Below are 12,475 nucleotides of genomic sequence, written 5' to 3' on the forward strand. Positions count from 1 at the left end.
GCTGGTCGAGGGCATTTCTAATGCTTCAGGTTCACATTCCTTCTGTCTTGCTGCTGTGCTATTCTTGGCATGTTATCTTTTCCTCACAGTGCAAGATGAATGCTCTAATTCTGGTCATCACATTTTAGTTCCAAGGATTAAGAAAGAAAGAAGCAGCGAAGAATAGCATATTTTTCTACTAGCCCGTAGTCATATGACCTCACCTTGTGGCAAAGAAGGATGGAAAATGTGGTTTTTATTCTAGGAAGTCATATACCTAGGTAAGAATGGAAGGTTCTTTGATATAGAAAAGGAAAACAGAATTTGGAGGACAATTAGCAGTCTCTGCCCAAGATGTTTCAGAAGGAATGATGGGGAGTTCCTAATGTAGTTGTCAAGTATAAGGGGTCTGTGAATCATCCGTGTGGAAATGCCTCGGAGATAGTTGGATATGTGGCTAATTTTCCTAAAGTGCAATTTTAATGGATTCATTTGTTTGGCTCAAAAGTTCAATGACTTCTTCCTTATACTGTCATTTAAGTCTTTTAAAAATGGCCTCAGATTACATTTCCTCTCAGTATGCTAACCAAGGGAACCATCCTCCATTCCTTGAATGCGCCCCTTACTTGACTATTCGCATGCCTTTTTTTTTTTTTTTCAGTTCCATCAGCCTGGAATGCCCTCTCAAGTAATCTTTTCCAAACTTTTCAGACTACTTTATCAGATCTCCCCAAACTGAATCAGATATTATCATCCTCTGAATCCACGTAACAATTTGCTTACACTTCTTATGTGTTTATTATATTCTTTGTGCATAAAAAGCACTCAAGAAACATTGCTGTATTGCATTGTCTTTGGTTTTATTTGTCCCTCAAAGTGGCAAAACAGAACTATATAAGATATTCTACATGCAGAAACACAGAGCTCTTCCCTAAACCTCTCCCTCCACTCCAGTTTAAATTTTTACCCTGTTTACCTTCTTTTACACCTTGTACTTTTACTTGTTAGCACTCACCACCATTATTCACTAACAGGTATTATTATTTGTTTAAGTCTGTCTTCCCACCAGACTTTATTTTTATTAAGCTCTTGAGGTTAGAGAATAGATCTGTTTGCTTTTTGTTTTGTTTTGTTTGTTTTTTTGATGCAATTTTATTGAGATATATTCACATACCATACAATCCATCCAAAGTATACAATTAGTGACTTCTAGTATCATCACATAATTTGTTTGTTTGTTTTTAATTAGAGTAGTTGTAAGTTTACAGAGAATCGTGCAGAAAGTAGAGAGGAGAAGAGAACCAAGCGGAGCTGGTTGAACCTTCAAAGTCCTAAAACGCGCGGCGGTGGGTTCGGGGTTTATTGATTGAATTCCGCCGGCGCGGGAGCCTCTGCAGAGAAAGAGAGGAGGAGAGATGGGAATGGACAAACGGATTCATTTAGAGCTGCGGAACAGGACGCCATCCGATGTGAAAGAGCTTGTCCTGGACAACTGTCGGTCAAATGAAGGAAGGCCTCACAGATGAATTTGAAGAACTGGAGTTCTTAAGCACAATCACCGTAGGCCTCTCCTCAGTTGCAAACTTACCAAAGTTGAACAAACTTAAGAGGCTTGAACTAAGTGATAACAGAATCTCAGGGGTCCTGGAAATATTGGCAGAAAAGTGTCTGAATCTCACGCATCTAAATTTAAGTGGCAACAAAATTAAAGACCTCAGCACAATAGAGACGCTGAAGAAGTTAGAAAACCTCAAGAGCTTAGACCTTTTTAATTGTGAGGTAACCAACCTGAACGACTATCGAGAAAATGTTTTCAAGCTCCTATCGCAATTCACGGATCTTGATGGCTCCGACCGGGGTGACACGGAGGCCCCCGACTCGGATGCTGAGGGCTAGTGGAGGGCCTGGATGATGAGGAGGAAGACGAGGATGAGGAAGAGTGTGATGAAGATGCTCAGGTAGTGAAAGATGAAGAAGATGAAGAGGAAGAGGAAGAAGGTGAAGAGGAGGATATTAGTGGAGAGGAGGAGGAGGATGAAGAAGGTTATAACGATGGGGAAGGAGATGACGAGGAAGATGAAGAAGATCTTGCTGAAGAAGAAAGGGGTCAAAAGCGAAAACGAGAACCTGAAGATGAAGGAGAAGATGGTGACTAAGTGGAATAACCTATTTTGAAAAATTCCTGTTGTGATTTGACTGTTTTAACCCGTATTCCCCCCGCCCCAAATCCCGCCCCCCGAAACTTATTTTTTTTCTGATTGTAACGTTGCTGTGGGAATGAGAGGGGAAAAGTGTACCGGGGGTTGCGGGGAAAGGGAGGGAGGGGGTGGAATAAACTGCTATTTTTACTGCCACTTAAAAAAAAAAAGAAAGAAAGCAGAGGAGAGAAGAGATGTTTTATTCTCCACTATATTCCCAAGTTCCTAGCACAAGTCCTGAAGGAATGGATCTCTACACTCTCACCCAATGTGATCTTGTCTATTCCCACAGTTTCAAATAGCATGTGTATGCTAATGCATCACAAATGTATTTCTCTAACTCTGACCTTTCCCTTGAATCCCAACCCATATATCCAACTTTCTATTGAGCAATTCACTTTGGGTGTATAACAGGCATCTCAAACATAACTGCCCCCAACAGAACTCTTGAATCCCAAATTCAGCCGATGCTGTTGTATTTGCTCAGGCCTTAGCATCAGCCTTCACTCTTCAATTTCCCCCACTCTCCACAATCAATCAATCCTGTTTCAGGTCCTGTTTGCTCTAATTTCAGATTATAACTGGAACCATTTCTTACCATCTCCCCTGCTTTCATGTGAGACCACTGTCCTTTGCCTGGATTTCTGGTGAACAGCCTTCTACCTTGTGTCTCTGCTTTCATTCTTGCTTCTCTATGGTCTCCAACCAGTAGCTAGGAGGTCTTTAAAAATGTAAATCAGTTTATGTTACTCCAATGTTCAAAACTCCCCAGTGATTTATTTATTTCTATCATGCTTAGAATAAAATCCAAACACTTTATTATAGTATGACAAGGTTCTATATAATGTGGCTCCTTCTGAACTCATCTGTTACTTTTGATTCTTCTAGCTCACTCTATCTACCATGGGCATTTTGCTTTTCCTTCAATCTGTCAAGGTTTTTATTCCCTCAGAATCTTTGTACTTACAAATCTCTGTACATTGACAGCCATACATTTTGTACATATGGACCTTGCATGTCCTGGGAGAGCCTTCCCTTGCAAAAATCCATCCCCTTCAATACATACACTCTCTTATCCACCCCACCCCCATCTAAAATAGAGATCTGTTTACTTGTTCATTAACTGCCTCCTATCTAGAATGTAAGCTTCATGAAGCAGGACTCTTGCCTCTCCTGACCACTGATGTGTCCCTAGTGCCTAGAACAGTGATTGGCACAGAGCGGGTATTCAATTAAGTGACCAAATGTATGCAAGTGCCAATTAGACTTATCAACTTTAGTATTCCCCAACTGAAGATATCATCTTCTTCCACAGCTTGCTAACCGAAGTGATTTGAGTGACCGAGCAACTCCTTGCTCAAAGACATTCTTGGCCCTTTCCTCTCCTCTCCCTCACTTCCCACTTGAAATCCTGTCATTGTACTTTTAAAACATGTCTTGAAAGGATTCATCCCTACCGCCATATCTCGTGTCATCATCGTCTCTGCCTAGGTCTTTGAGCCCCTTCTAATTCATTAATCATGCTGTCTCCATGTAATCTTTCTCAACTGCAAATGTTATCAAGCCACCTCCTAGCTGTAAAAGTTTCATAACCCTCAGGGTGGTGGTTTTACTTTACTGGTAAGCAGTAAAGTTCTGTGCGGGCAGAACTGTCCATGGCATTTCTTTTTTTTTTTTTTTATTAAATTCAGTTTTATTGAAATACATTCACACGCCATACAATCATCCATGGTATACAATCCACTGTCCACAGTATGATAACATAGTTATGCGTTCATCACCACAATCTATCTCTGAACATTTTCCTTACATCAGAAAGAACCAGAACAAGAATAAAAAATAAAAGTGAAAAAAGAACACCCAAATCATCCCCCCATCCCACCCCATTTGTCCTTTAGTTTTTATCCCCATTCCTCCATTCATCCATACACTAGATAAAGGGGGTGTGATCCACAAGGTCTTCACAATCACACTGTCACCCCTTGTAATCTACATTATTATATAATTGTCTTCAGGAGTCCAGACTGCTGGGTTGGAGTTTGGTAGTTTCAGGTATTTACTTCTAGCTATTCCAATACATTAAAGCCTAAGAGGTGTTATCTATATAGTGCATAAGAATGTCCACCAGAGTGACCTCTCGACTCCATTTGGAATCTCTCAGCCACTGAAACTATTTCGTCTCATTTTGCATCCCCCTTTTGGTCAAGAAGATACTCTCAGTCCCACGATGCCAGGTCCACATTCATCTCCGGGAGTCATACTCTGCGTTGCCAGGGAGATTTACACCCCTGGGAGTCGGGTCCCACGTAGGGGGGATGGCAGCGAGTTCACCTGTCGAGATGGCTCAGTTAGAGAGAGAGAGGGCCACATCTGAGCAACAAAGAGGTACTCAGGGGGAGACTCTTAGGCACCATTACATACAAGTTTAGACTCTCCTTTGTGGTAATGAGCTTCATAAGGGCAAGTCCCATGATCGAGGGCTCAGCACATCAAACCGCCAGTCCCAATGCTTGCGACAACATCAACACCAGTCCAGGTGAGGCTGTCCAACACATCCGCACCTTCCCCCAGATCCTTGGGGCTGGGGAGGGGGAGGCTGTAAATATATTTTTTATTATCTGCCCAAATTACTCTAGGATGTGTCACTATTTCACTCCAGCCTATACTAACCTACCATATCTCACTTCCTATTCAAAGTTCCATGCAATTGTGGTGTTTGAACAAATCGACTGTAGAGTTGTACCGTTTAGAAAATTTAGAGCCTGTACCAAATAGATATCTATTCCCTTGGTCTCATATGAAATTTGAAGTTTTAGAACACAATCAGTTTCAATCTTTACTCTTTGGCCTGGCTTGCCCTGGTCTTAACCAGACCTGCTTCATTCATATCACTAATTGAAGTCTGGGCTTTTTTTTTTTTTTTTTTTTGACAGTGGCTGTGTGCACTAATACTGACATTCATATCTGCCGAGCTCTAGCTCTGAGTTTCAGGTGTCTCAGAGATATGCATTGTTCCAGAGACCAATCAGGTTATACGCTAGGGGATCAGCATCTCAAAGTTTAGAGATAGGCCTTACAATTCAGGGATAGAGTTAACTGCTGTAAGAGCGTACAATCTAGGGACTATTACAATTATTGTGTATGTCCGTGGCATTTCTTGAATTAGAATGCATAGATTTGGCGAAATATTATGGAAGCATTAAAAAAAATTGTCTCTTTCAAGCAGCAACATGGGAAAATTAAGAGAACAGCGGCTCCCTCCTTTATTTTTATAGTATGATGTTTGAATACATTATTATATGTGTACATGATTATAGCCTGGAGGTGATTAGGGAAAATGGAAACAGTTACAATCACGGAGTTTTAAATGAATATTTCTTTTAACCATGTTATATATCTTTAAAAAAAAAGTCGACATTTTTTTTTATACAGGAACGGGGCCTGCCTTTGCTTCTTCAGTCACGTTCCACACACGTCGCCGCTTTCCCGAACACAGATTAGCTACACACCCCACCCGGCCACCGTCCACAGGGCGGGCCCGCCCAACCCTAGTCAGCGTCCGGAAGAGCCACGCCCTCGGCTTCTTGCGCTCCCTTCGTCCCACTTCCGCCCTCCAGGCCCCGCCCCGCCTCAATGCGCCTGCGCACGGACGAACACGTGGCTGCCGGGGAGCGAGAGCGGCAATGGCGGCGGGCGGTAGAGGTAGCGGCGACCCCCTGTCCCCGGCGGGGGTTCCCTGCGCCTTCTCCCCGCAGAGCCAGGCCTACTTCGCTCTGGCCTCTACAGACGGTCACTTGCGAGTGTGGGAGACAGCCAGCAACCGGCTGCACCAGGAATACGTGCCTTCCGCGCACCTCAGCGGTACCTGCACCTGCCTGGCCTGGGCGCCAGTGCGGTTACAGGCCAAGGTAAAATGAACGGGTCAGCTGGGGGCGGGCGTTCGCCCGGGCTTGGCCTCGGAGCCCCCCGGCTCGGCAGCGAGTGGCCTGATGTCGCGTGTGACCCTCAGTGGCCCGAGGCGAGGAGGCAGGGCGCGCCGCGGCCGCGCGGGCTGGGCCCACGCCGTCAGCCCTGTGCGCGGCCTGCGGGATAGCAGCGGGAGAGGGCGCGGCTTGATCCGGTGGGCCGTGGACCCGAGCTCTGCCACAGGCTCCGTGCGGTCTGCGCTCCGCTGTCGCCGGGGCCGCCATATTCGCTGAGGGCCCCGGCCCCTCAAGTCCAGCCTCCTGCTGCCCGGCCTTGCTTAGTACCATGTGCTCAGAGCCCTGGCTGTTGACAGAGCCCCTACTTGGGACTGAACTGCTCTTCTCCGACTCCTATGTAGTTCGTCGTTTTGCCCTGTACAGTTGGGACGAACAAATCCGTTTGCTTGCTTCCGGACCACCCCTACCCCCACTACCCCGCCTTTGGGTGCTGGTTCACCACGTGTTCTGTCCGGTAATTTAGGTGGTGGGACTCTCACTCTTGAAACTCTCGACTTTCCCACGCTTCTTTCCATTCTCAGCCTTTGAGCTTTCTTTCTTTTTTAAACCTCTGCTGGGCTCTACCTCTTTATATCTCACACCCTCACCTTCCCTCCTCAGGCCTGAAGTTAGGGAGATAAAATTAAGTAGTAGTGTGGTTGGATGTGAGTCCAGGTGAAGTTTTCCCTAGACAGGAAAATGCCGATTTGGAAGAGGCTTTTCACTGTTAGAGACCCGTCTCAGGTAAAAGTTGAGTCACTCGTCTCCATCTGCACTAACTCGCACGTGGTAACTGGAGTTATTGGGTAGCTACACCGAATCGCTTCAAAGTGATTTGGAGATACGGTGTATTGTGAGGTGTCTGGCGTTTAGCCCTAAGTATGTGTAAAAATTTAAAACATAGCATTTAGGAAGGCTCAATCTGACTACCACGGGAAACCTACAGAATGTTTGGGTTGGGAGTAGGGATATACATGTCACTTGCTACACTTTTGGTGCTTGTGTTTAGGTAGGTAGTTTTCATATTTTAAGCTAAGACTTTCATAGTTTCTAAATGTCGTGACTCCTGTTGACTAACGAAAGAAAGCTATTAGTGCTCTTAAGTCAGGCGCAGAATTCCGACTTTTTTCCTTTAATCGTAACTGACTGCCGTAATTAAAATGACAGCATTCTGCATATTTTTTCCTTCTCAAAGTTGTTCGCTGTGGCTGTTTTAACACTTCTGTAAAGTGGTGATAATAACGCTGAGGGTAAATACAGAGTAATGGTTAGGTGCAGGGATGCAAGCTGGGCTGCCTAAGTTTGAGTTCAGGCTCTGCTTGATAGCAGTACTTGTGCCTCTAGTTTCCTATTTGTAAAATGGGGATAATAATAATACTTACCTCAAAGGGTAATTATGAAACTTAATTTAATAATGCATACAGCTTATAGAATAGTTCTTGGTGCTTAAGTGCTGTGTTAATTATCATTGTTAATAATGTTTTACATTTATATGGTGAGCTCTGCAATACAGATAAGGGAGATTTTTTTGCTGTTTTTGGGAAGAGGAAACAGGTTTTGGAAAACTAAGCAACTCAGATAAAGCCAAAACTGGAACGGTGATTAGAAAACTTGGGTCTTTAGAGCTCTATTCTCAGTTATCTTCAACAAATAATCAATATTAAGGTGACAGAAGGATTTGGTATCATAACCAGGCCTCGTGACTCAAACTTGCTTTTGTCATATTGAGCCAGTCACTTTAATTTTGGGATCCTCATTTGAAAAATGAGAATTGGGCTTTGTATGAAATAAAAGTTTTTATAGGTTTCAGTATCCTTTTTTTTATTTACCTGCACTTTCTCATTGTAACCACCTCACATCTTGGTGAAATGCCCTGAAATTATTGCATTTAAAAAAAATTGTTGAGAATCAGAACTAAGAAGGGTTAAATTACATGGCCAAAATCTTAATAACCAATCAAGTGCTTGTAGCCACTGAAGTCTGGGTATTCTGACTTCTGGTCTAGTGCCTTTACTCTGTTCTCCTTGATCTGAAGCACGGAATTGAAAGCTGGGAGGGATGTAGAGAAATCCAGTCCTCATCCTGGGATGTATCCCCCTGGAGTATCAATTTTGCTTGAAAATTAGGGAGAGAAATGTTTTTCCTGTATTAAGACAAACTTGTACGTGTATTATGGAGTAAAGTTAAAAAGTGACATGATTTTTAAAGATAGAAAATGAAGTTACTTGAAGTTAACTGCTTCAAGCTCTGCTCCTGGGTCTTTGGGTTAAGTTCCTTATCAGTTAAGTTTTAAGATGCCCTCATCTCCTTTAAGCCCTTTTATTTTACACCCTTGAGGCTGAGTTTGAGGCATGAAAGGGTTGTCATTCTGAAGCTCGTGTTCTTAGCACCTTGTTAAGGTCCCGTCATGTAATGTGGGGATACCATCTACTTTCAGGGCCCTGGGAGAATTGAATTAGGCAATGTATATGAGTGGTATAGTGTGGACTGTAGTAGTAAGTGCTCCTTAAATAGTTGTTGTTTTTGGATGAATCAGTGAGTTCTGTCTGGGCTTGTTTTATCATTTAATGTTGCATTCATAATGTAAATCAGTTTGCAAGAGTATTCTGCATCTGGTTCAGTAATTGACAACTTGCTGCCCAAGTACAAAGTTTCATGAGGATACTCATCAGTGGATAAAAATGAGTTGGTGCTGGGTTTTTGAGTATTAGGGGTTAAGGCAAGGTTCATACATGTTTAGAAGAATTAGATTGCTGCTTCTTATTCTTGGTCACAGAATGCATTTAAGCTACAATAGGTTTTAGAGAGATTTTGCTCACATACCATTTGGTTGTTTGAGTCTTGGGGGGGGGCTTTAATGATAAGAGAATATTCTAGAATAGTGCAAGGAAACAAATTGATGGCTTAAAGGTGGTTGCTGTTTTTAGAGTTCCTCAAGTTTGTGGGTAACCTCAGGCTGGGATATGAAGTGACATGCCAGGGCCACACAGTAACTTGACTGAGCCATCTAGGAACTGAAACACATGCTGTTTCTTTGCCCCCATAAGTCTCAAACTTTTCTAGTTTATTTTTCCTAATTGCCTTAGGGCCCTTCTGTAACAGACCTTGTCTCCTATAATAAATATGTTCATGCTACTGTGTGTCTTTGTATTTCAGTGACCCCACACAACTCAGTACTTGTTGATGGAGGCACGTGGCTTTTCAGACATTGGACAGGAGAAGCACGGTGGCATTAAGGGTGTTTCTAGGAAAAATCCAAACCGAGTATCCCCCATTCCTACCCCTTAGAGATGTAGCATAATCCAAAATATGTTTCCTGTGCAATGCTGTTTGTGGTCTCTAGTATTTAAACTTCAGAAGAAGTTAAAAGTTGCAGATTAGATTCCATTGGAAGAAGTAGAAGTTTCTGTATATTGGAATATGATTGTCTGATAAATAAGTGATATATTAAGTAATAATACATAAAATGCACATTTTTTTTCACTGTTATCCATGAAACTTAAACAAATGCCAGAGTTAAGTGGCAGTAAGAAAGACCAAGAAATGGGATAGGAGACTAGTTGTAGAATGAAACTTTAAACTTTGGCATAGTTTTCGGTGTCTAGGGGTCAATATTTTTCAGAAGTAGGTTTAAATCCATTAGTGGGTTGTGAAATTGATTTAATGGGTTATGATAACATTACAAAATAAAATAGAATTGTAAATATCACAGTGGTGTGCATAGTAAAGATAAGTATTTTTCTATGACACTTGTTTCAGTTGTATGTATGTATTTGAGTTTGTGTACTGGTGCTCTGTATAAACTCTGGACACTCAGTCTAAAAAGTTATGCCCTAGGCATAATTACTGATCATATTCATACTTCTCATCACCTGGGTGTGCTTATTTCTTTTCTGTCTTCACTTCATCTCTGCTGCTCTGTGCTTTGATAATTCAAGCCACATGTACCATTCAGATGCTTACTCAGCCTTCTGATTGTCTTCTGGATCAAATGCTGATAACTTGCATCAGACAGGGTTTGCCCATTTATTACTTAGCTGAGTTTGCCCTCTCTTTTGGAAGAGATGCCTTAGTCTAACAGATCACATCCATTTGGTCCTCAATTCTGGTACCTTCAGTGTTAAATGTATGAACTAAACTTTTAGCCCACCCTTTTCATTAATGTATATATTTACTTGTATAATTAATTTGCACATGACATTCATGTTAGGCACTTCAGAGGAAGCAAAAATGAGCATGACTAAGGCATAGGAGAAGAAGGGATAAAGGCAGTTCAGATTCATCGTGTCTAATGGAAAGCAGAGTGACATCTTAAGAGGAAGAGGTTTTTGTGGTGATGGATCTTGAAACATGGATAGGATTTTTAAAAAAACTTTATTTTGAAATAACTTCGTATTTACAGGACAGTTGCAAAGATGAAAACCAATACAGAGAATTCTGATATACTGTCTACCACGATACACAGATTTCCCAACTTCTAACATCTTGCCACATTTGTTATTTCTCTTTTTCTTTCTTTTCTTTCTCTCGCTCTCTTCCCTCCCGCCTCTAATATTTGAGAGTAGTTTGTATACATCGTGTTCCTTGAACCCTTAATACTTCAATCCCTATTTCCTAAGAACAAGAATATTCACTTATGTAACGACTTTTAAGTACAGTTACCAAGTTAAGAAATTTAACATCTATATAAAACATATATCTATATAATTTTTTTCCCAGTTTCTCCAGTAATGTCCTTTTGGGCATGTTCTCCTCCATCAGATCCAGTCCAGGATCATGTATTACATTTAATTGTCACTGTTTCTTTGGTCTCTTTTTATGCTGTGGAGATATGTATATCTCTACTCTTAAGTAAACCAGTCATTGGGATTAATAATATATTCACAATGTTGACCTACCTTCACCGCCTTTCATTACCAAAACTTTTTCATCACCCCCAAAAGAAACCTTGCACCCAGTATGCATTAACCCCCCCACCTGTACTCCAGTTTCTGTCTCTGAATTTACATATTTTAATTATTTCATATGAGTGGAATCATTCAATATCTTTCCCTCTGTGTCTGACTTATTTCACTCAACTTGATGTCTTCAGGGTTCATCCGTGTGGTAGCGTGTATCAGAACTTTTATGAGTAGAATTTTTAGCCACTGAAAACTCAGGTGAGTAGGAAAAGGACTCTCCAAATGGAAGAGGGGGGGAGGTAGGGTGTTCGGTGAGTGTAATGTAAGGAAGGAATTGGAGATAAAGTTGGAAAAGGTGGGTTGGAGGCAAGGTGTGGTTGCTGTTGAATGCCACAGCGGAGATTATATTGACTTAAACACTTCTTTGGGGAGTTGTGGACGTTTTGATTACAAAAATAAGAGATTGAAATAGTAATATTTTCTATTATTTTCATCAGTAGCACTAAATTCTTGTTTTCAGAAATATTTCATATGGGGTAATATTTAAAATACTAGATTTCACTAATGCACATTAGTTTTATAAACTTCTGATCTGGCTGATGTATTACCTGTCTGAACATGCTCATCTTGCTTTATGGGAAGTTATGTTAAAAAAGAGAATACAACCCTGAGAAAACATGCATGAGTCAGTAATTCTTTGACATTTAATTAATTGGATTATTGCTTAGGTGATCCTCAAAGTTGGGTATAAATTGTGTGGCTACTCCTCCTGCCTGCCTTTTGCTTGCTTGTACCCAAAAACATAGACATTTTTTTGACAGGGAAATTATGAGTTTAACTATGGTAATGCTTTCTAAAAGTTCTTTGTGCTTTCTAATGCAAATCCGGATCTGCAGCAGAGCATATACACATTTGGACCAGCCTGTGTTTCACACATTGCGAAACCTCAGTGTAGATACTTTTGATTTGATTTGGAAAAACCAAGAATAGAAGAAATATTTCTGGAATCTTTCAGAGAAGAGTTTTTTGATGAAGTAGTCTTAGGTTAACATACTTTCCTCCTACTGTCCTTTCCTTGAAATTGGAGTTTGTGTTCTGAACCTTATGTAGAAACTATATCCTCCTCCCACCCACCCCCACTCCCCGTCATTCATAGGTGACTTTTAGAAATTTATCTGATTGACGATGGGCTCTAGGGCACTCTTTGTGCTGAGTTTCAATGTTAGGAGCATTGTTACATCTATTTGGGTTTATTAATATAGATAAACTTCTCAGGACTTGTAAAATGTGCATGATTTTTTCTGTATGTAAAACGTTACCTTATTTCTTATTAAATCCTTTTACTTTTAAATGTCCAGTGAATGAAATTCCTCAAATGTAACCTCCCCATAGAATAACGAAAAGAAAAAAAAATGGGAAATGATTTATAAATCTA

At 41.3% G+C, this 12,475-nt stretch overlaps 1 protein-coding gene and 1 pseudogene across 1 annotated transcript in view; both read left to right on the plus strand.

The window, feature by feature from the left end:
• Positions 1–1,394: 1,394 nt before the first annotated feature.
• LOC119516350 lies at positions 1,395–2,135 on the plus strand (annotated as a pseudogene).
• Positions 2,136–5,671: 3,536 nt separating this feature from the next.
• Positions 5,672–12,475, plus strand: part of WDR43 (WD repeat domain 43) — a 47,128-nt gene continuing 40,324 nt past the window's right edge. Inside the window, exon 1 of the mRNA XM_037812664.1 lies at positions 5,672–6,085. Coding sequence (XP_037668592.1) covers positions 5,861–6,085 — 225 coding nt within the window. The 5' untranslated portion in view covers positions 5,672–5,860. The remainder of the gene's footprint in view (positions 6,086–12,475) is intronic.

The sequence above is a fragment of the Choloepus didactylus genome, chromosome 20 (assembly GCF_015220235.1).
Source record: "Choloepus didactylus isolate mChoDid1 chromosome 20, mChoDid1.pri, whole genome shotgun sequence".
Classification (NCBI taxonomy): domain Eukaryota; kingdom Metazoa; phylum Chordata; class Mammalia; order Pilosa; family Megalonychidae; genus Choloepus; species Choloepus didactylus.